This window comes from Polyodon spathula, chromosome 3 (genome assembly GCF_017654505.1).
Source record: "Polyodon spathula isolate WHYD16114869_AA chromosome 3, ASM1765450v1, whole genome shotgun sequence".
Lineage (NCBI taxonomy): Eukaryota > Metazoa > Chordata > Actinopteri > Acipenseriformes > Polyodontidae > Polyodon > Polyodon spathula.
Window position 1 is genome coordinate 52,785,415 of NC_054536.1, and position 23,857 is coordinate 52,809,271.

Genomic DNA, 23,857 nt, shown 5'->3' on the forward strand with positions numbered 1-23,857 from the left:
CACTTGATGGAAATCATCTCTGATTATACTATATCAATTTTATAAATATATTTGCTTTATGGTATGTATGAAGTATAAATCTATAAGTGCTGGGATGAACACAGAATTTTCATGTTCAGACATTTGCTCAGAATTTAAATATTTGTTCAGATATTCGTTTGTTTGCAAAAAGTAATAAAACCAATTTTATTTCTCAGAACGCAGGCAGAGACAGCATAGCAGCAGGGGCAGGGGGCGTGGCCCCTGTGTGTGTATGTGCCTTTATTTTACAGCAAGACCTTATTCGACTACTAATTATATACATTTTTTTTTTTTAAAATAAACACCTAGCTACTGTTTTAAATAAACTGAATAATATAAAGAATAAGTTGTGTAGAACTTATCCCAGTGAATTAACTGCAAAACAAAAGAATGCCAAATAGCAGTCAATATTGTTTCGCTTATTCTGAAATAAATAGTACATAAAGCTGACACAGTCTTTTATTTATTTTCCTTTTTCTTCATTCCTTGCCATTGCTGTTTCTTCACAGTAAACAGTGGCATTAGACACGCTTTCATAAAGTAATAACATGAGGTTTACTGGTGCGTTTTTGTAGCTGAACAAGCAAACGAAAACTGAAATGTAATTTTAAACACTTAAAATAAAACAAACGTGGAAATGGTCTTGTAAAGTGAAGAGGAAAAAACTCAACGTTTTGGTTCTCGTTTATTGACATTCCACATAACAAAGTTGCAACAAAAAATATATTACACAACATCTATATAAAAATCAACACACAACATTTCAGCAAGTTGGGCACTGTTTAAGCAAGCCATTTCAGAATGACAGGTTTGCTTTTTTTTATGTCCCATGAGATTCTGACTTGCACTCAAGCAGCACAATGCATTTTTGACCCAAATGGCCTTCCTCAGAGATCACTATGCACGCACATATAATCTGGTTTGTTTACTTTTTGCTGTCTAAAACTTTTAAATAGAGGCTCAAGAGCTGCTGTGTTGATCCTGTATATATATATATATATATATATATATATATATATATATATATATATATATATACACACATATATATATACACACACACACACACATACAGTGCCTTGCAAAAGTATTCAGACCCCTGACCAATTCTCTCATATTACTGAATTACAAATGGTACATTGAAATTTCGTTCTGTTCGATATTTTATTTTAAAACACTGAAACTCAGAATCAATTATTGTAAGGTGACATTGGTTTTATGTTGGGAAATATTTTTAAGAAAAATAAAAAACTGAAATATCTTGCTTGCATAAGTATTCAACCCCCACACATTAATATTTGGTAGAGCCACCTTTCGCTGCAATAACAGCTTTAAGTCTTTTGGGGTAAGTATGTACCAGCTTTGCACACAGTGTCGGAGTGATTTTGGCCCATTCTTCTTGGCAGATTTGCTCCAGGTTGTTCAGGTTGGTTGGACAACGCTTGTGGACCGCAATTTTCAAATAGTGCCACAGATTCTCAATGGGATTGAGATCAGGACTTTGACTGGGCCACTGCAGGACATTCACCTTTTTGTTCTTGAGCCACTCCAATGTTGCTTTGGCCTTGTGCTTGGGATCATTGTCCTGCTGAAAGGTGAATTTCCTCCCAAGCTTCAGTTTTTTAGCGGACTGAAGCAGATTCTCTTGCATTATTTTCCTGTATTTTGCTCCATCCATTCTTCCTTCAATTGTAACAAGATGCCCAGTCCCTGCTGATGAGAAGCATCCCCACAGCATGATGCTGCCACCACCATACTTCACTGTAGGGATGGTGTGTCTTGAGGCATGGGCAGTGTTAGGTTTGCGCCACACATAGCGCTTTGAGTTTTGGCCAAAAAGCTCTATCTTGGTCTCATCTGACCACAAAACCTTTTCCCACATCACAGCTGGGTCACTCTCATGCTTTCTGGCAAACTCCAGATGCGCTTTCAGATGGTACTTTTTGAGTAACGGCTTCTTTCTTGCCGCCCTCCCATACAGGCCAGTGTTATGCAGAGCTCTTGATATGGTTGACTGGTGCACCATTACTCCACTCCCAGCCACTGAACTCTGTAGCTCCTTCAAAGTGATTGATCTCTGTGGCTTATCTCACAAGTCTCCTTCTTGTTTGAGTGCTGAGTTTTGAGGGACGGCCTTTTCTTGGCAGTGCCTGGGTGGTGTGATGCAGCTTCCACTTCCTGATTATTGATCCAACTGTGCTCACTGGGATATCAGGGATATTATTTTGTACCCTTTCCCTAATCTATGCATTTGTATTACTTTATCTCTAACTTCTGTAGAATTCTCTTTGGTCTTCATTTTCCTTCAGATTCACAGCCTTACCAATGATCCTTCAACAGTGGTGTTTTCATCCAGAAAATGTGACAGCAACTTTAATGGTTCACAGGTGGAGGCCAATGGTAAGGTAATTGTGTCCTCGTTAGGGCAATTTCTTTCATCGGTGCAAACTGGGAGCTTCCACAGCACAGGGGTTGAATACTTATGCAAGCAAAATATTTCAGTTTTTTATTTTTCTTAAAAATATTTCCCAACATAAAACCAACGTCACCTTACAATAATTGATTCTGAGTTTCACGGTTTAAAAATAAAATATCAAACAGAACGAAATTTCAAAGTAGCATTTGTAATTCGGTAATATGAGAGAATTGGTCAGGGGTTTGAATACTTTTGCAAGCCACTGTGTGTGTGTGTGTGTGTGTGTGTGTGTGTGTGTGTGTGTGACACAGAGCTCTTTTTTATTTGTCATTTTTTAAAGTTCTGGTGAGGTGGTAAATAAGTGCAAGGTATTATTGTCATTTCTTGCAAATACAAACATCTGATTTTTGTATCAGAATACATGGCAAAAAATATTCGTTTGAATATTCAGATATTTGTCCCAGCACTAAAATATATCAAATACTTTATGTTTTCTATCATAAAATATCAATTAAATTTTTCTATTTACCTGTTGAAGATCATCCTGAAGATTTGCAATAGTCAATTCTCTTTCCTAGACAAAAGAAATGTTATTCAATTTGTGCCATTGGTCATAAAATCAGTATCCTGTATCAAGCTGCTTGGGAGATATAAACTAACTTCACTTTGTTTATAATGGGGTAAATTGTGAAATACTTTAATTCATTTTTTATTTAGAATTTATTTATTTTTTTTGCTAAATTTAGGAGCTCTTTTAAAGACTTTTGTTAATGTGAGACTAACAAAAGACATGGTTTTCTGATTCTTACTTGCAACTCATCCTTAAGATTTTCTGCACGCTTCTTGTGGATGTTCAATTCTTCTTTCATTGAAGCAGCTTCAGACTTGACCTCCTCCAGCTCCAAAACCAGCTCTGATACATCAGCAGGTTCATCACTTTCAAGCTTTGTTTCTTTTGCCTATGTAAGTAAATGTAATATATATATATCTATATATATATATTAGATATTATATATATATATATATATATATATACACATATGTGTGTGGTGTAATATATATAAGTGTACACCTATGCAGTCTATATCTGCTGTACTATATTATAAGTTTTATTTTCAAAGCTATCACAATCAGCACTATCAATTACTAATCATTAGTTCCAACTAGGGCTGTCAAGCTATTAAAAAAAAAAAAAGAATCGCAAGTTAATCTTGATTTTAATCTCATATTTAATTGATACAATTACTTCATCCATCTCATTTGCGAATATAATTTGTGAGTGTAACTGCAGAGTCGCGTGTCTTCCAGCCGCTGGTGAAAACAACATTGAAATAGGTAAGTGAATTACAGTTAATTTAATAGTTTAAATCGTTGATTGCTAAGGTAACCAGACTGCACTTAAAAATAGTAATTTAGATTTCTTTTGTGTGCTCGGCTGTGTTGAATTGGAAGGCTGACTATAAACGTGTGTAAAGTATAGGGCGATTTAGCATGGCTATCGTTGTGTTAACACTGGGCGTGTTTGTTTTATTTGGTTTAGCATAAATTGGTACCTAACTGCGTGTATTCAGTTTGTGAGTTTAACTGCAGAGATGCGTGTTTCCAGCCGCAGATGAAAACAACACTGAAAGAGGTAAATGAATTACAGTTAATTTAATAGTTTAAATTGTGTGTTAGAAACATGTGTTAAGTATATGGCTCCTGGCCTACAGGACAGTATAAACTGGCAATCAGTGTCTTAGAACGCCAACCGCTCTAAGCGCCAGCCGTCAAAGGGCCACACGTTCAAGGGGGGTGAGCTGCGGCAGTCTAAGGGCCACACGTCCAAGGGCAGGGTGAGCTGTGGCAGTCTAAGGGCCACACGTCCAAGGGCAGGATGAGCTGTGGCAGTCCGAACGAGGACAGGTGGTGCGAGGACCTTTTTGAAAACGCTTCCAATGGCTACTAGAGGCCTCATTCCTACTATGACACCCAAAGTCTGGGTCTCCTGAACAAAGCAGGCTCACTCGTTCGCCACACACAGAATAAAGACTGATAAGTAGCTGCTCCACATACCCTTACTAACACCCAGCTCTACTTAAAACTTGACCCTTGAAGCCCCTCTGCCATGGCCTGGCTCTTGGCTTGCAATGTCTGCCAATTTTCTTCAGCTGAACACTAACAAATCTGAACTCCTAGTAGGATCTAAAACTCAACTGAAGAATCTCAATATAGCTGCCCTGAACCTCAGAAACTGTTTGCTGCTACCTTCCCCCACAGAACGAAGCCTTGGTGTACTTCTTGATAGCTACCTCTCCTTTGATGACCACATCTCCTCTGTGGTCAAATATTCTTGCTACCATCTTATAAACATCTCCAAAGTCCATCCCTACCTTTCCCTCTTGGATGCAGAGATACTTTGTCATGCATTTGTCGACTCCTGCAACTCTCTATATGGTGGTATCCCGGCACGCTCCACAAACTGACTGCAGCTAGTTCAGAATGCCTCTGCCAGGATCCTTACCAGATGTAAAAAAACATGATCATATCACCCCCCATCTTGCCCAGCTGCACTTTAGGATTATTTTCAAAACTCTCCTGCTCACCTACAATGCCCTTCATCACACAGGTCCCGAATACCTCCTCAACCTGTCGACCGGCTATGTTCCTGTCTGCAAGCTGAGGTCCTCCGACTCTGGCCAGCTTGTTATCCCCAAGCAAAAGTGCATCACACTTGGAGAACGCTCGTTTAATTTCAATGCTCAGACTCTTTGGAACTCTCTACCAGTTTTAGTGCGTGATGCTCCCACCGTCGCTCACTTCAAATCAACTCTCAAGACCCACCTGTTCTCTCTTGCTTTCCCTGCTCTTTAAGCCTGATATCTGCTATTAGCTGCTGTGTTGCTGCTACTATTTTATGTATTATGCTACTATTATATATTATGCACTTCTCTGTATTTAATGTAATACACATTGTTTTTTTTGTTTTTTTTTTTATATATAGCCTGTATTATGCATTTCTCTATATTTAAAGTACTATGGATTTTCTTTTTGTTACTGCATCTTGTAAAGTGCTTTGTGATGGTGGTCCACTATGAAAGGCACTATATAAACTAAAGATTGATTGATTGATTGATTCAAGTGTGCTTTATTACTGATGCTATTATTATTATTATTATTATTATTATTATTATTATTATTATTATTATTATTATTACCTATAAGGCCTTATATGTTCTTGGACCTTCTTATCTTCAAGATCTGCTTTAGGTTATAATGCCCCTCGTCTTTGGAACTTGCTCCTGATTCATATGAAGAATGCTAGCACAATCAAATCTTAAATCCTGTTTATTATTATTATTATTATTATTATTATTATTATTATTATTATTATTATTTTTTACAGAATATAAGACACCAACAAAGGAAACATCATACAGAACAGAAACAATAAAGAGAAAGAAAAAAAAAACAACCAAAAGGCTAGAAGCAGTAGAATAGTAAGATTATATAGAGCATAATTGTGTAAACAGATCAGAAAAGTTCCATACAGATTACACACTTGACAATCGGTGAAAGCATGAAAAATCATGGGAAATGTTTTAATTCTACTGCCCTTCCCCCAACAAGTCCAAGTAGGAACCCCATATCTGCAAGAATACATTATTTCTGTTGTTCCTTCTGTAGACCACTTGTTCATATGATGCTTTTTGTTTAACAAGTCTACCCAATCCCTGAATGGAATGGGTGATGTTGATTTCCAATGCCTGAGTACCACCCTTCATCCTGTTCGAAGTATTAGTCGACACCAGGTAGTTTGTTGATGGTTTAAATCTAACACTTGGTATGATCCCTAATATACAGAATGCTGGGTTCTGATGTAGCAACATCCCAAATACTTTATTCAAAAGTGTTACTATTTTGGACCATAGAACCTGTGTCATTTCATACTCATATAGCATGTGTAACAGTAGGCCCCTCTGTTTGTTGCATCACCAGCACACGTTAGTGGTCCTCAGTTTTAATTTATCCATTCTACTGGGGGTCCAGTAGTACCTATAAATTATTTTGTAATTTATTAGATGTTACTGGATTTCTCTGGAGGACACATGCCATGATCCAATCACTTCCTGACAGTTGTCCTCTGAAATACCTGCTCCAAAGTCCCTTTCCCAGGCCATCTTGAGACCCTCTAACTTAAGAGCTTGAGCCTGTCAAATGACTGTAAAATTTAGATGCACCTCATGTTGATAGCCATGCTTTTTGAAACAGCTCCTGAAAATTCGTTATCGATGTTAGAGGATGTGATTTCGTCACTGCAATAATACAACTTCTTAACTAGAGGTATTTCCAAAAGCCCGTTTTTGAAATATTCTATTTGGTCATTATTTGTTCAAGTGATAACAATTTCACCTTCATACATATCCGCCATGAACAGTATTCCTACTTTTACCCAAGACGCCCATCTGAATGGCTTTTTATCAATAAGTAACAGTTTATTATACCAGATAGATGTCTTTTTTGTATGACTGGAATCTGATCTGATTTGGCGATCAGATCCCTGGCAAAAAACAAAACCGGGTTTTTAAATGGGACTAGTCTGTCTGTCTGAGCGATAGCCTGAGCTGGGAAGGGGTCTGTAAGTCTTCCAGTTCATGGTCTGTCATTGACAGAGTGTGTCTGGTTATACCGTCTTGCCAGGTTTGAAATTGCTGGCTGTGAGCACCCAAGACAGCGAGCCACAATACACTGCCCTAGTCCATCTTCCAACATGCCGACTGCATAAGGGCACTGCTCTCTTGTCAGATGTGGCATATTGTTTTTTTTTCTGTGATTTTCTTTATTACTTTTATTCAAGCTTGCAGTTCAACAGCTGAATTCACTCCACATCCAATGTTCAATCATAATTAGGTGATTAAGTGCATATGCTTCAGTCATAGTCACTCAAGCGTGTCATGGTCAAGGATGAATGATTGAGTGATTAAAAAGAAACCAAAAACATATCGCTAATGTCCATTTATATACCTTAAATTTTTTTAAAAAATAAATGTGTTATAATAGTGATAAGTTTCTTTTGATGCCGGTATACATTAACTCATATAGATGCTTGCTCTTTTGCAAGAAGTGTTTTAGATAACTGAAAAAGCGAGAAGGCAAAATGATACAAATCTACTTTTGGGAGTCCAAGGCTGCCCTCTGTGTGGGATGCAAACAGTTTTGTCTAATTGAAAGGTTTTATATCTGCCCAAAGGAACTTACTAACATCTCTGTTGTATTTGTCTGGAAGATGAGGAGGGAAGCTGAGTGGGAGAAGGCAGGTGACGTAGTTAATTTGGGGGACGGTAATCATCTTTATAATATTAATTTTACCCAGCAAAGAGAACCCTCATTTTGTCCAATTCTGTAAGGTGCTTTTTTGGATGAGAGGGGGGAGGTTTGTTTTTGCATATTTTCCAACCCTGAAGTGCGCTTTATACCCAAGAAGGTCATTCCGTTTGGAAGCCATTTAAACTGCCAGTGTTCTCATATTCGGAGGGCATATTTTAGATAGTGGCATACCCTCAGATTGTCAAATTGATCTTGCATCCCAATATCTGTGAGAAGGAATCTATTGAGAGAATGTGCAGGATAGCCGTTTGTGGGTTAGTTGACATCAGTAATATGTCATCAGCCTAGAGCAATAACTTGTGTTCTTGCTGCCCTGCCTGGATGCCCACAGTGCCTGTACTGTTTCTTATGGCTACTGGCAGGGGTTCTAATGCAAGGGCAAAAATTAGTGGGGAAAGGGGGCATCTCTGTCTTGCCCCCTGTTAAGCAAAAAGGGGGACGACATTAGTCCATGTGTAAGAACTGATTCCATGTGGCCTGTATATAACAAATGTAACCAGTGTATACATGATGAAACTAAACCAAACAGTTCCAGGATACGAAAGACATACCACCATGCCACTCAATCGAAAGTGTTTTTGGCAACAAGAGAAAAGGCAACAGTAGGTTTGCACTATTCCTAATCTGTCAAGAGATATAATAATCTGTGTAAATTATCTGATGAGGTCCTGCCTTTGATAAACCCAACCTAATCTGGGTGGATCAGCTTGGACAATACTGTCTCCAATCTCATTGCCAGAATCTTTGCTATGAGTTTTGCATCGACGTTGCGCAACGATATAGGCCTATAGCTAGCACACTGCTAAGGGTCTTTCCCTTTCTTATGAATTAAAGTTACAACAGCTGCTTGCATGCTGGTTGGAAAGCAGCCCATCTACATAGCACTGTGAAAGACTATTAATAGATCAGGTGCGATTTCCTCAGAAAATTGCTTATAAAAATCTGCAGGAAATCTGTAAGCTCCAAGACTTCCCTACACTAAGATCTTTAACAGCCTGTTGCATTTCTTGTAGAGTAATATCTCCCTCAAGTAAGTTCCTTTCCTCCAATGATAAAGTTGGCAGGTTAATTATGGAAAATAAATGATTACATTTGTTGTTATTTTTGGGGCATTGGGATGAGTATAAGTTTTCGTAGTATGTCAAAGGTGTTATTAATGTCCTTTTTTTGCGTCACCAGCCTATTTGCATTGCTTCAAACTGAACAGATTAAGGTCTGGGCATGTTGTCGTTTAACCCTTTGTGCTAATAGTTTTTCTGCTCTTTCCCCTGCTCATAATAGTTTTGTCTAGTACGGAATAAAGAAAATTCAGCTTTTTTTCTGCATCATGGAGTTTAGTTCTATATTAAGTTTATTCAAATTGTTCAGTAAGGTATCAGGGTGGGTTACATGCTTTTTCTCAAGTTCTTTAATTTCTTTTTCCAGTTCTATAAAATTTTGTATGTTATGTTTCTTTAGAAAGGAGGAATGCTATATAAGACGGCCTCTCACATAGGCTTTAAATGCATCCCATGTCACTCCAGGGTTGGAAACTGATCCCTCATTAATTTTCCAATATTCTTGAATTTCTTTTTTAATAAAATTGCAAGATTCTTTAATTTGAAGTAGTGAAGCATTCATACGCCACCAAGGACAATAGTTCCCCGATATGACATCAGTACTCAGTGTTATCTTTATAGGTAAGAGGAATGTGGGCTAGAAAAAAAAAGTGTAATCCCTCTCTTGTGGGTGAAGTATATGCCAAATCTCAACAAGACCCAGTTCTTCTGAAATTGTATCAATGGCTAAACTACTTTTTGTTACAGTCTTTTTAGTACTATTAGATTTATCCAAGAGCACATCTCTGACTTGATTAAAGTCTCCTCCAATTATTATGTGGTCATTACTTAGCTGTCTAACAGCTGCACAGATGTCATGAAAGAAACCAGGTGAGTCTGATTTAGGGGCATACATATTCATTAAAGTGTATTTCTACCAGAAATTTCCAAGTCTAAAGCCACCCATCTTCCCCTCCTCACCCTAGAGCTCTTTATGTATTTGTGCAGTAAAGTTTTTGTGGATCAGAATAACCAATTTTTTTTTTTTTTTACAAGAATCTGAGCTATATCTACCTTATTTTAAGTATATACAAATTTGTTTTCTTTTAATAGGGTGATTTATTCCCTTGATGTTCCATGAAAACACTAATTGCCTCTACCATAGTACTCTAGTGACAACATATCTTAATAAACCCTGCATCTGCATAATGACAATAATAAGGTCCCTAATCAGTACTGCATTAAGTGAAGTTTTCCCAAAATAACTATCCAGGTTCTGCTGTTTAACCAGCATTATGTAATAATCTGCATCAGATCTGTTAACGAAGAAACTTTTGCAACAACTTAGCCACATCACAAAACACAAACTTCTTCTCCTCATAACATTGGAGAGGTAAAATAGAAAAAAAAAGTATATAAAAACACTAGTGGCAAACCCATCTCCATTACCACTATACTCGCAATAACAGGTCCGCTTGCGGATCAACTGGAATTGCAACTTCTCTCTAGTGTAGATAATTAATGGATTTCAACACCACTTAAGTGTTTTTTGTTAAGGGATTGAGGGGGGAAAAAGGAGTCCAGTTAAGCAGAGCTTTACACTACGCGGCCATTTTGGGTGATCGTCCCACGTGATTCCCATATGAAAATTATTATTATTCAAAAAAACAACCGAGCATAAAAAATAAAAAAAAAAAAAACCTGTTGTCCCATTTCTGGATGAATAGTTGCCCCTTCTATATTTAATTTACACAGAATTATACAGAAAATTGCTGTTAAATTGTTTGAAACAACTGCTAAGTCACAATGGAGTCAGTTTATTACTCACCTTAATGCATTTCAAATTATACTGTACATTATACACAGTATAATATACAGTAACTGATAGATATTTTCTATCAGTTTCCTTTACTGATGTTTTTCATTAAAACAAGTATTCTCTTTTATTAAAGTGTGTTTAGCACGCAGGTTGTGCTTCAAGAAATGTGCGAGCAAGAAATGTTTGAGTTTATTTAAAAGCTGCAAAAATTAATGTGCCGTGAAATATAGTATACATACATGTGCTGTACATTAAAAGAAAAAAGCGCAAACATTTATTGCAGCAAAAATGGACATTGAAGGCCATTAGCGAAGTTAAGTTGCTGCAGAAAAATCCTGTTTTACAGTAGTCTACAATTGTGACAAGAGATACATCAAAATAAACCTTTAAAAACACATTTATATTGGCACAACACAAATAACAGCATTCTCTTACCTGCAACTCATCCTTAAGCTGTTCTGCCTGTTCCCTGTAGCTGTTCAATTCTTCTTTTGTGACTGCAGCTTCAGACTTAACCTCCTCCAGCTCCACAACCAATTTAGATACAGCAGCGTGTTCATCGCTTTCAAGCTTTGATTTTGTTGCCTATGTAAAGAAGTTGTAATTTAAATTTTAATTAAAAACAAAAAATAATAAATTACCACTTACAGTATATTAATATGGCATCAATATGATATGGTAAACAGCATGTTTCTACCTTAAGCAGTCAATACCTACTGTAACAGGCTTTCCACTGTACTGACACAAAAATAACAATGAAGAGAAGCAATCTTTGGTGATGTTAGGGGGATAGATTCATAACATATTACCATATTACTTATTGTACATTATTTATTAATATAAACATATTTTTATACTTACGCAGGGTGAAGCAGGGTGATATTAATGCAACATTTTATATTGCAAAAAAAAGAAAAAATCTATAAGATCATCTCGAAGCTGTTCAATAGTCAATTTTCTTACCTCAACAGAAGAAATTAATTAAATCTTATTCAACACTCTGAACCAATTTTATTTGGAAAACCTTTGGAAATAATTATACACAATACAATACATTGTACCAAGCTGTTTTAAAAGTATATAATAAATACTGATTAACTGCAACTCTACCAATAGTGAAAAAACATTGCTTTTTGTATTGACCTTTACCTGCAACTCATTTTTAAGCTTTTCTGCCTGCTCCCTGTAGCTGTTCAGTTCTTCTTTTGCAATGGCAGCTTCAGATTTGACCTCCTCCAGCTCCAAAAGCAGTTTAGACAGAGCAGCGGGTTCATCACTTTCAGTCTTTGATTGTGTGGCCTTAATGCATAAAGGATTAAGGAAAAAAAAAATACATAAAGTAGACTATTCATATGCCATGTGCTAGAGAATAAAAAGTATCATGAATGCTCCAACACAGATTTAATTTAACAATTAAAAGTATTAGTTGCCTGCCACAGAAAATGTAAATACCTCTAAATCTATCAAAATATCTTGTGCAAATTATTTATTTTAAAACACAGTTATATTGGCACAACACAAACAACTGCATGTCCTTACTTGCAACTCATCCTTAAGATTTTCTGCACTCTTCTTGTGGATGTTCAATTCTTCTTTCATTATAGCAGCTTCAGACTTGACCTCCTCCAGCTCCAAAACCAGCTTCGATACATCAGCAGATTCATCACTTTCAAGCTTTGTTTTTGTTGCCTGGTAAGGAATTGAAATTGAAAAAATATGATTTTCTTTGTGATAAATAGTTGAACAAAAGAGAGAGAGATAGAATAACTAGATATACTATAGAATAGTAGACCAAATATCATATTTCGTGAGAGATTAAATAATTAAAAGCAGACTTTTAATATGCTGTGAGCTACTGAACAAACAAATCATGAATACACCTACACAGATTTTACATTTTAACAAATCACAAAAACAATACTTCATTTGCCATAACACAGGAAATCTAAATACAGTAGTCTCTGGCTATGAGAACACTCCTCGGGGAAGCAAACAAAAGTATTCTCTTAGGCAAACTGTTTTCTTAGACAAAGTGTTCTCTAAGACGAAGTTGACCACCAGACACAATATGAATCAATAAATAAATTAGTGCTGCGATGAACACATGACTTTCATGTTCAGATATTCACTCAATTTAAATATTCATTTGGATATGCGTTTGTTTTTTTAAAAAGCAATAAAAGCCATTATATTGCTCTGAACGAAGGCAGACAGCACAGCGGCAGGGGCAGGGGGCTTTGCCCTTTATTTTATAGCAAGACCTTACTCGACTAATAATTATATATAAATTATTTTTTAAAAATAAACACCTAGCTACTGTTTAAATAAACTGAATAACCCAAACTGTCACATAGTAGGCCTGTATTTAAATCATAAAGTATTTATTGAAACCACCTTGTGATCAACTAAGTAATGGAACTAATACAATTCTTTGTTGAAATGTATTTTATTTTATCCTTAAGTTCTACAAGAATGCAACCATATCTGTGATCTAAGCATTTGGTATGCCATCACTACAGTTAACCAGGTTATGTTTCATCGGTGCAAATTAAGTGGTATATATATATATATATATATATATATATATATATATATATATATATATTATATGTAACGACCCAGCAGTTGCGTTCAGTAATTCAAATGACTTGTTTGCAGTTTGGAGTTTGGACATGGGGAGAGTGTTAAGCAGCACGGGGCAGGCGAGCACTCCAGAGTCACTCCAGCAACAGTAAAAATGGCAGAAAGGTTTGGTGCTTGAGAGAGAGGAGCCAAAAGCACACACACATGCACGCACGCACATTATAACGTGTTAAAGCACACGTTTCACTAGTTAAACAGGAGAAGTATGCAAGGTAGTGATAACCTATTATAAAAAAAAAACAGATAAATTAATGCACCTGAAGATTGTACAGTGCCTATAGGAAGTATTCACCCCCTTGGGCGTTTACACAGTTTGTTGCGTTACAACCTGAAATCTTGATGCATTTAAATGGGATTTTTTTCCCTTTGATTTACACAACCTACTCAACACTTTCAGTGTGTGAAAAAAATGGGGGGAGGGGGATGGGAGTGTGAAAAAAACTAATCAATTAAAAATAAAAACCTGAAAAGTCTTCATTAGATAAGTATTCACCCCCTTTGCTATGACACTCCTAAATAAACACAGGCGCAACCAGTTGCCTTCAGAATTTACACAGTAAGTTAAATTGAGTCCATCTGTGTGCAATAAAGTGGTTCACATGATTTCAGATTAAACACACCTGTCTCTAAGGTCCCACAGTTGGGTAGTGCATTCAAAGCAAAGATACTACCATGAGGACCAAGAAGCTTTCAAAACAACTCTGGGATAAAGTTGTGGAAAGGAACAAATCAGGGGAGGGATATAAAAACATTTAAAAGGCATTGAATATCCCTTGGAGCACAGTCAAGCTGATCATTAAGAAGTGGAAGGTATACTGCACCACCCAGAATCTGCTTAGAGCAGGCCGTCCTCCCAAACTGAGCAGCCCGTAAGCAGGGCATTCATTGTTCAGAGAAGCCACCAAGAGGCCAATGACAACTCTAAAAAACCTACAACATTCCATGGCTAAGATGGGAGAAACTATCCATGTGTCAACAATAGCTGAGGTACTCCACAAATCTGGCCTGTATGGAAGAGTGGCAAGAAGGATGCCATTTCCGAAAAAAGCCTGCTTGGAATTTGAAAAAAGGCGTGTGGGAGACTCTGAAAAGATGTTGCAAAAGATTCTGTGGTCCGATGAAACAAAAATTGCCTAAATGCAAAGCTTTATGTCTGGCGCAAACCCATCACAGCACATCACTCAGGTAACAACCTCCCTATTGTGAAGTATGGTGGTGGCAGCATCATGCTATGTGGATGCTTTTCATCGGCAGGGACTGGGAAGCTTGTCAGGGTAGAGGGCAAAATGGATGGAGCTAAATATAGGCAAATCCTTGAGGAAAACCTGCTTCAGTCTGCAAAAGACCTAAGACTGGGACGGAGATTCACCTTTTAGCAGGACAATAACCCCAAGCACACAGTCAAAGTGACACTGGAGTGGCTTGAAAACAAGGAAGTGAATGTCCTAGAGTGGCTCAGTCAAAGCCTGGACTTGAATCCGATTGAGAATCTGTGGCAAGACTTGAAGGATTGCTGTCCACCAACGATCCCCATCCAACTTGACAGAGCTTGAACAATTTTGCCAAGAAGAATGGGTGAATATTGCACGATCCAGATGTGCAAACCTGGTAGACTTACCCCAAAAGACTCACACACTACCAAGTATTGACTAAGGGGGGTGAATACTTATCTAACAAAGACATTTCCATTTTTGTTTTTTCATTAACTATTGTTTCACAATAAAAAAATCTCTTGCCTCTTCAAATCGTTGAGTAGGTTGTGTAAATCAAAGGAAAAAAAAATCCCATTTAAATGCATCAAGATTTCAGGTTGTAACAAAACAAGGAGGGTGAAGACTTACTATAGGCACTGTATTTCGTCTATTATTCTGATAAAACAAGGAAGACGTTACTTGGAACTTTATAGCTAGCTATTTGCACCTGTTTTTTTTGTTTTTTTTCATAGTCAGAATTTTGATAAAAGTAATAAATATCTATCATGTGTTCATTTTTAGCGTGTGTGAAACACAAGGTTATTATCATAACCCTGGTTCCCTGAAATAGGAATATTAACCATTACAAATGGGTATTTCCCCTTACGAACACCCAAAACTGAAACTTTATACCAAAGACTGCTCGTCAGAGCAGTGGAACACAGCTGCTGCTCCACCCCTGAGAGCATAAAGGAGCTGCATACTCTGACAACGATGCCACTTCCCTTTTCAGCTGAGCCTGAACACTTGAGAGAGTGCTGATATTAAATTATCACCTTTCTAATTACTCTTCTTTAACATTTTTTAGCTTTGCCTTTGAAATGTTGAATTAAAATACTGAAATGCTGAAGTAAAATCGTTTATTTCTAGTTCTTGTGTTTTCAGCTGAGTGCTGGTAAAGTCCCACCGCAGCCTATTGCCCCGCGGGAAGCCTGCAGCTCAAGTGCCGTCCTTCCTGGGATCCTTAGCACTCCTTCAGCGGTGCAATATTCTACTCCTCCGAGTTTAAAAAAAAAAGTAAATAATAAAATAAATTAATATTTTTAATTGTCACCGTGTTCTCTTTGTGTTCCAGTTGTGTGTAAAATATTTTGTATATTATTTCAATATTGTTATAACATATTCATTTGTGTTTCTTTCTCTTTCTTTTTTTTCTTAGAGTAAAGGACTGAGTAAGGAAACCAGGGTTAACACTAACAAAATAAATCTCCATGACAGATTAAATTAGCATTTTACAGACAACGAATAAACTTAATATCCTGTTAGGTCATTGCCTGTTATCTTATAAAATCGTAATGTTTTTAACAGTTACTTGATTTTTCTTTTGGTCTACAAAATAAACTTCACATTAATAAACTGTCAAAATAAATGAACACAGCACCCCTACACATGTTAACAAAACGCAAAGGAACAAATCAGTTTCACCACAAGGGTGTTCTTTCAGGCGAAGTGTTCCTATACGCAGAGACATCCAACTTGCCCTAACCAAAATAAACCTTCAGAACAAATACATTTTCTAAACACATTTGTATTAGCACAAAAATAGCAGCATTCCCTTACTTGCAACTCATCCTTAAGTTTTTCTGCCTGCTCCCTGTAGCTGTTCAATTCTTCTTTTGTGACAACCGCTTCAGACTTGACCTCCTCCAGCTCCAAAAGCAGTTTAGATACAGCAGCGTGTTCATCGCTTTCAAGCTTTGATTTTGTTGCCTGTGCAAAGAAGTTGTATTTTTTTTTTTTTATATTAATATGGCATCACTATGACTCAGTATACAGTATGTTTCTACCTTAGTAGTCCATACCTACTGTAATAGGTTTTCAACTGTAACTGATCTCAAAAATAACAAAGAGAAGCAATCTTTGGTGGTTAGGGGGATAGAGTTATAACATATTACCATACTACTTATCATACATTATGTATTAATACAAATATATTTTTCAATTTATAGAATATGTGAAGCAGGGAGATATTAATTTGACATTTTATTTTGCAAAAAAAGAAAAGGAAAAAAGATCAGTAAAAGCATGCTTTACCTTTTTAAGATCATCTCGAAGCTGTTCAATAGTCATTTCTCTTACCTGAACAGAAGAAATTCAAATTAAATCTTATTCAACACTCTGAACACTACTGTATTAGGAAAACCTTTGGAATAAATTATACATAATACAATACACTTTACCAAGCTGTTTTAAAAGTATATAATAAATACTGATTAACTGCAACCCTACTAATAGGGAGAAAACACAACCTTTCTCATTAACCCTTACTTGCAACTCATTTTTAAGCTTTTCTGCCTGCTTCCTGTAGCTGTTCAGTTCTTCTTTTGTGACGGCAGCTTCAGACTTGACCCCCTCCAGCTCCAAAAGCAGTTTAGACATAGCAGCAGGTTCATCACTTTTAGTCTTTGATTGTGTGGGCTGATAAAAGATGGAAGACACGCTGTTTAAAAAAACAAAACAAAACAAAACCCAAACAAACAAACAAAAACCTACTAGACCAAATATCACAATGCCCGAAGAATTAAATAAATGAATAAGTAGACTATTAATATACCATATGCTAAAGAATAAAAACTATCATGAATGCCCCAACATGTAAATACCTATACATTTCTCTATCAAAATATCTTCTGTGCAAATTACTATTATTTTAAAACACATTTATATTGGCACAACACAAACAACTGCATCTCCTTACTTGCAACTCATCCTTCTGCTTTTCTGCCTGTTCCTTGTAGCTGTTTAACTCTTCATGTGTGGCAGCGGCTTTGGATTTGGCTTCCTCCTGACCAGAAGCCAGTTTAGATGCAGCAGTCAGTTCATCCCTTTCAGGCTTTGTTTTCACTGCCTGTAAGTGCAAACCATTAAAATAATGTCATAAAACAAATTCAAATGGCAACACTTGGTATATGTATGTTTCTAAATGTACATGCATTCTTTACCTGCTCAAGATTCTCTTGGAGCTGTGAAATAGTTAGTTCTCTTACCTAAACAAAAGGAATTTTGAAATTATATAGAATTAACAGATTATACTCTCAATGCTGTACCTGCTTTAAAGTATTTAATTAATAAGATCTTAATATAATTCAAAGAACCATGGTACTTTTGTATATACCAGTTTATTGCCTATTTTCTGCAACCCTTACAATAAGCAAAATGTTATACTGTACTTGATACAAATAATTATCATGGAGATAAATCTTGGTTAAATAAGGGACTACATATAACTGTCCTGTCCAATAACACTTTTAAATAATTAAATAATTTTAGTACAGTGAATAATCAAATCAGGTCAGTGATCCTTACTTGCAACTCATCCTTAAGCTTTTTTGCACATTCCCTGTAGATATTCAATTCTTCTTTTGTGGCAGCAGCTTCAGACTTAACCTGCTCCAGTTCCAAAGCCAGTTGAGATGCAGAAATAGTTTTGTCACTTTCTGGCTTTGCTGTCCTTGCCTGATAATGGGATTGAAATAAGATCATGTCATTTCAACATGCTATAATTTGTGATTAGTTTGACAAAAGTTTTCACATTGTTCTTGTGCATCAACACACACGTGAGTAAGTCTGCAACTGAGACAGGAGACTCCTTCTCTTCTGCCACTCATCCAAGTGTTCTAAAGCCTGATTAACTAAATGTAAAAGTGTTTAACACTAGCACTGCCATAGCTGCTTTTTGAATGGCTCTTGCAATTCAAATTTAAATATCTCCGCGTACGTGAATACCTTGTGCTTGTGCGTTCTTAAGCATTACCAAATATTTGAATTAAATACCCATAAGGCGTTTCAGCTGCAGAATCGTAAAACTTAAGTTATAAGCACTTACCTCTTCAACCACCAAACCCGCAGTTTATGTGGTATATTGAAATCAATATAATATAGCCAACAATTTAGTCTGGGCTTTGTAATAAAATCAAAGTAATTGTGAAAGAATGTATTATATACTCTGTAATGAAAGTCATTCTACACATCATATATTATTATTATTATTATTATATTTTATTTGTAGTTGTCACAAAATATACACATTGAATCACAATACAGTGTGATATAGCTACTCTACTTTGTTCTCGTCTGCCTGTCCTCTGAATAGAGTTACCACCAACAGCTCAAGCCGTGCGAGCCCCCCTGCACCACTACACTCCTCAGGCAGACCGACTATGCCACACTGAGTGTGTACAGGTATAAAAAATAAAAATAAAAATGTGCTTAATCTAAGCTCTCTGCACAAATCAGTGACCATCGGGACTGATGCTAAAAGAAAGCCAGAGACTGCTGCATTTTACAGCGCAGATCTGTGTTGTCCTCGGCACTATAGGTCTGGTGGCCTCGGTGTGGAGCCGCAGCGCGAAAAGTGACGGATTTACAGGAGCACGTTTCGGAGGACGCGTGCTCCAGCCTCCGTTCCCCAAGTTGGCGGGGGGGGAGGGAGGTTGCGAGCAGTGAGCCGAGGATACAAATAATAATTGGGCATACCAAATTGGGGAGAAAAACCAGGGTAAAAAATTGGAGACGACTAAATTTATAATAATAAATAAATAAAAAAAAGGTGGTACCTCGCAGGTGGCCTGTGGCTGTTTTTTATAATATTTTAGACCTGGCAGCCATCAACGCTTTGGTTTTGTAAAAGGAGTGCACCGGCAACACAATCACTTAGAGGGACTTCATTTTGCAGCTAGCCCTGAGCTACAACAGAAACATTCTGATAAGAGACACGAAAGCTGGCTGGCAAATGCCCCTCAACTGCACCCACTGGCTCACGGAATAAAAGACAATGCCAGGTTCCTAAATGCAATAAAAACTGAATTTATGATGTCTGCGCCCGTTGTGAAAAGGAAGTCTGTGGCAAATGCACTGGTACAGCTGAAAAGCGTGTTTTCTGTGTAGATTGTACTTAGAAAGCTGTAACAGAACTCCGAGCAGACAAACAGAGCATTTGAACTCAAACAGCTTTCACATTGCATAAGTTATGTTATATTTTTGTTTTATCACATTTTTATAACTAGTTATTTATGTTTTATAATTGTATATGTGCATACAGCTTTCTACACCTGTTTACACAAGTTTATTGTGTAAGAAAAAGTTTAATTTTCAATGTAAATACAGCGTTTCTGCTCTGAAAATGTTATGTATGATGTACATAAACAAAAATATTAAGTTGTATCCGATTGTTTGTTTTTCATTTTCATATCGAAGCCGTTTTAAAATGGAGCCACACAGTTTGCGGGTGCGGCGATTGTATGTAGCCCGAAATCTTGGTGGTTCTAATGTTAAACTAATTTGTAATTCCATAGTTCACAATCAACTGGCTAAGTGGAAAACTGCCTTGTACTTCTTAACATGCTTTGTAGGATTTATTTAGATGGAAAAGTACCACAACAAACTTTCAAGGCTTTAGATTTCTCAATGACATATATTAAATAATGTCGGCGTCCATTCACTTCTAAGTCTGAAAATCACGTAGTCTGAAAATCGTGTGTGATTTTTATTTTCTTTGACTTATCCATGGAAATTCACGATTAAGAATTACGTAAATTATGGCCTATTGCAGGGATTCCAAACTTTCTTGGCTCAAGGCCCCCATGACATTAGGCATCCTAACTTAGGACCTCTACCTGAAATTTAGATTTTGATCCCATTAGTGAAAGAGATTGTTCTTTTGTACCAGTAGAAGTACTACTGTATTCATTATGTTTAGGATAATTTCTTGGATGACTGAGAAACCACTCCATAATTACTGCACTCAGTGCTAACAAATATTTTGATATTTGGTTTGATTTATTTTATTGGCATATTTGTAGATACCACAATACTGGAGGCAGACAAACTATTACACTGGACCACACTGCCTCTGCAGTGGTTCAAATCCCACCTCTGCTACTGACTGACTTTGCTGTGTGACCCTGAGCAAGTCACCTAATCTCCTTGTGCTCCATCCTGTGGCTGAGATGTTAAATCAACGTGCTATTGAAAGTGACTGTATATAATGCACAGTTCACAGCCTACCTCTGTAAAGCGCTTTGTGATGGTGGTCCACTATGAAAGGCGCTGTATAAAAATAAATATATTATTATTATACACACGTGGGTACTGACTCCACAATGCCTAAGCAGAACATGTCTCGTGTAAGATTGTAAAAACTTAACCCCAATTTCCTTAATTTTGTTGGTCTGTTTTGCAAACTCGCTATTTAAGTAGTTTTTTGCAATTAATATTTATAAAGTGCATTAATATAGTTTTCCTTACAATCATCCCTGTTTTGTTTTATAATGGTCCATACTGTTAGCACAGGCACAAGCCAACATCAGTATTACATTTGAAATAACCCACAGCACCTAACAGCAGCATTTGCGTAAATTAAACTTTGCATTGTCAAGCTCATTTGAGAGAGAACATTTTTGTATGTGCTACGGTCCAACTGAAACCATCTCACGGCTCCCAGGGGTCCCCGGCCACCAGTTTGGGAACCCTCTGCCAACTGAATGTACAATGCATGGTTAATAATATGTTTAATTTCTTTCCATGATTGATGCAACACAGTTTTTACTGGTGAATGATTAATAAAACTGGTAATAACAATTATTACCAAATATAGTTGAAGGATTATATGATGCGTCGGGAAATAGAACAAGGAAAACAAGTCAAAATATAAACATTTAAAATGTGCACTACATTTACTTGCCTTAGATGTTTGTGCATCATCTTTTTCTACCATAGGCTTCTTCATTTGGTCCAACCGAGCCAATAACTGTGCTAACTTCTTCTCATATTCAACCACACCCTCTTCTGTGCTGTGAACCAGCTGCTTTTGTAGCTCTCTGTCCTTCTGCAGCTCAGCTAGCTCTTTCTCCAACTCTGTGAGCTTCAGCGTTAAAACTGATAGTTTGTTTTTAGGCTGATCTTCAGTTTTACTGTCCTGCTTTTCATTATCTGGTTTTGTAAAACCGTGGGTGACTGCTATGGCTTCTGCTACTGTCTTGCCTACTTCTGCAGTTTCTCTCTGCCCAACATCTATAACAGAATGTCCATGCAGTTCTTTAATTTGCCTGTGAAGCTGTCTGGTATGTACTTTAGAATGCTCTTGCACTGCACTAAGTTGTGCTTGGCTTACAAGAGCAGCAGCGACCTTCTCCCGGAGTTGGTCTTCCAGCTCAATAACCTTTTGCTTCAGGACTTCAGTTTTGGCCTGAGCTTGCACATTTTGAGAACGACACAATTCTACCTCTGCGTTCTTTTCTCGGACAGAAGCTTCAAGTTCTTCCTGTTTAGCTTCCAGGTTGGTTATCTTAACATTAGCACTTTCTTCTGGTGCCTTTATTTCAGCTTGAATGACTACCATAGTAGCTGTCTTTTCTGGTAAGGCTTCCTCCAGCTCAGCTGTCATGTTAGAGACATTTTCCACAGAGGTAACTGATCCCTCCTCTTGTACACATTTGTATTTCTGCAATAGGCTGAGGTTATCAGCCTTTAAGGTTTCCAGTTCCTGGTTTGTCTGCTCTATTTTAAGCTTCATGCCTTCAAATTCTTCCTTGGACAGGTTAATTTCTTTGCAGCCCTTCTCCTCTTGTAACTTTGGAGCTTCCTTCTCTTCTACCATAATTTCCAGAGGGTACTTTAAACTTGAAGGTTCCTCAGGATCACCATCCTGTGTTTTGTGCTCAATGTTTGCCAACTCCTGCTGTAGTTTTTCTATTACTTCATTCAGTTGCTCAATTTCGTCTTCACTTTTCCTTTTCAAGCGCTCTTGCTCACTCTTTAGACATTCAATTTGAGATTCAAGCTCTCTCATCTGTTCATTCTTTTCTTCTATCACCTAATATGGCAACGAGAAATTAATACCAAATCCTAAATCAATCCTTACATTAATTCATACTACAGACAGCTATGATAAAGCTTACAACATGTTTTGTTCTGCTATAGACAAGACGAATTGAAGCGATGCATTTTATCTGAAAAACATAGATACCTTGTTGTCGGATGCAATTTCTAGGTGCTGTTGGCATTTATAAAGTTGTTCATTTAGATGCTCAATTTCTTTATCTTTTTCTTCCATGACCTGAGAGAATTTTCCAATTACAATTCGATGGTCCTCAATCGAAACATCATCAGAGTCATTAAGAGACTTCTGCAATGCTTCGACTTGATTCTACAAACACAGAAGAAAGGATTTGTTCAACTGTATCACATTCTCATGTTAAGTGAATTTCCTGGTACTACATATGGGAGGCTGGTAATAAAATGATATTGAAAAAGGTGGCTCATAAGCAATACATGTGTTATAAGGACAGCCATACCCTGTACATGCAGGTGTTTTATATGTTTTGCTGTGTACTGGAATAGAAATGAAATGCAAGGGCCATTTACCTTTAACAGTGTATTCTGGTGGTTGTACTCCTGACGCTCGGTGCTTAATTCCTTTCTTTCGATTTCCATTTGCATGTGTAATTGCTGGACCTCCTCGTTCTTATTCTCAAGTTCCTCTCTGAACTGCTCCAACTGCTCTTCCAAGTTTAAGATCTAAAAACACACAGAAACCAAAGCTGCTTTTACAGACAAAAATCAGTGGGGCATTTTCACCATCTTTAGCTGGGCAAGCACTAAATAGAGTGCATACAATGTGTTTTACATATCAGCAACTGTGGAAGTTGCTGATATGTAAAATACTGTCTCCCGTGTCAGTATTCACTGACACGGGAGACAGAAGATGGTTCTGAAAACACTACACAGGTGCCCAGTTTTATTTATTTTCTTTTTTATATATTTTAGCCCGCAGAGGGCACTGTTGTCTGTGGCCTGTATACTGGCAACGGTATTCAGGACCACAGGGTTATCAACACAGGTATACACAGGCGCATTCACAGGTGCTCAAAAATAATAATGAAAACCAAAGGCGAAATGAAAAGGGAAAATAAAACACATAATAAAACTACAAAACAAAGGTGCTGTTTTGCCCCCACTACCGCTATGCTGGTCAGCTCGGGACTCCGTTCTGTGCTTCATTGTTCACTATACACTGGGGTGGCCAAGGTTCCCCTATCACTACACACTTCCTATCGGGTACGTAACCATAAATTTTAATAAT

General features: G+C 37.1%; 1 protein-coding gene across 8 annotated transcripts in view; it reads right to left on the bottom strand.

Annotated features, from left to right (window-relative positions):
• The window catches only part of LOC121313172 (A-kinase anchor protein 9-like), a 151,188-nt gene that overhangs the window by 25,938 nt on the left and 101,393 nt on the right, over positions 1–23,857 (bottom strand). For 6 of the 8 annotated variants that reach the window (XM_041245459.1, XM_041245458.1, XM_041245461.1 and 3 more), the window contains 14 exons: positions 23,140–23,292; positions 22,742–22,921; positions 21,458–22,588; positions 18,082–18,231; positions 17,718–17,762; positions 17,474–17,623; positions 17,044–17,193; positions 16,810–16,854; positions 16,336–16,485; positions 12,200–12,349; positions 11,810–11,959; positions 11,096–11,245; positions 3,247–3,396; positions 2,967–3,011 (listed from right to left, as the gene is read on the bottom strand). In XM_041245459.1, the coding sequence (XP_041101393.1) occupies positions 2,967–3,011; positions 3,247–3,396; positions 11,096–11,245; positions 11,810–11,959; positions 12,200–12,349; positions 16,336–16,485; positions 16,810–16,854; positions 17,044–17,193; positions 17,474–17,623; positions 17,718–17,762; positions 18,082–18,231; positions 21,458–22,588; positions 22,742–22,921; positions 23,140–23,292 (2,799 nt within the window). The remainder of the gene's footprint in view (positions 1–2,966; positions 3,012–3,246; positions 3,397–11,095; positions 11,246–11,809; positions 11,960–12,199; positions 12,350–16,335; positions 16,486–16,809; positions 16,855–17,043; positions 17,194–17,473; positions 17,624–17,717; positions 17,763–18,081; positions 18,232–21,457; positions 22,589–22,741; positions 22,922–23,139; positions 23,293–23,857) is intronic. The other 2 variants (XM_041245462.1, XM_041245463.1) reach the window with 2 other exon arrangements.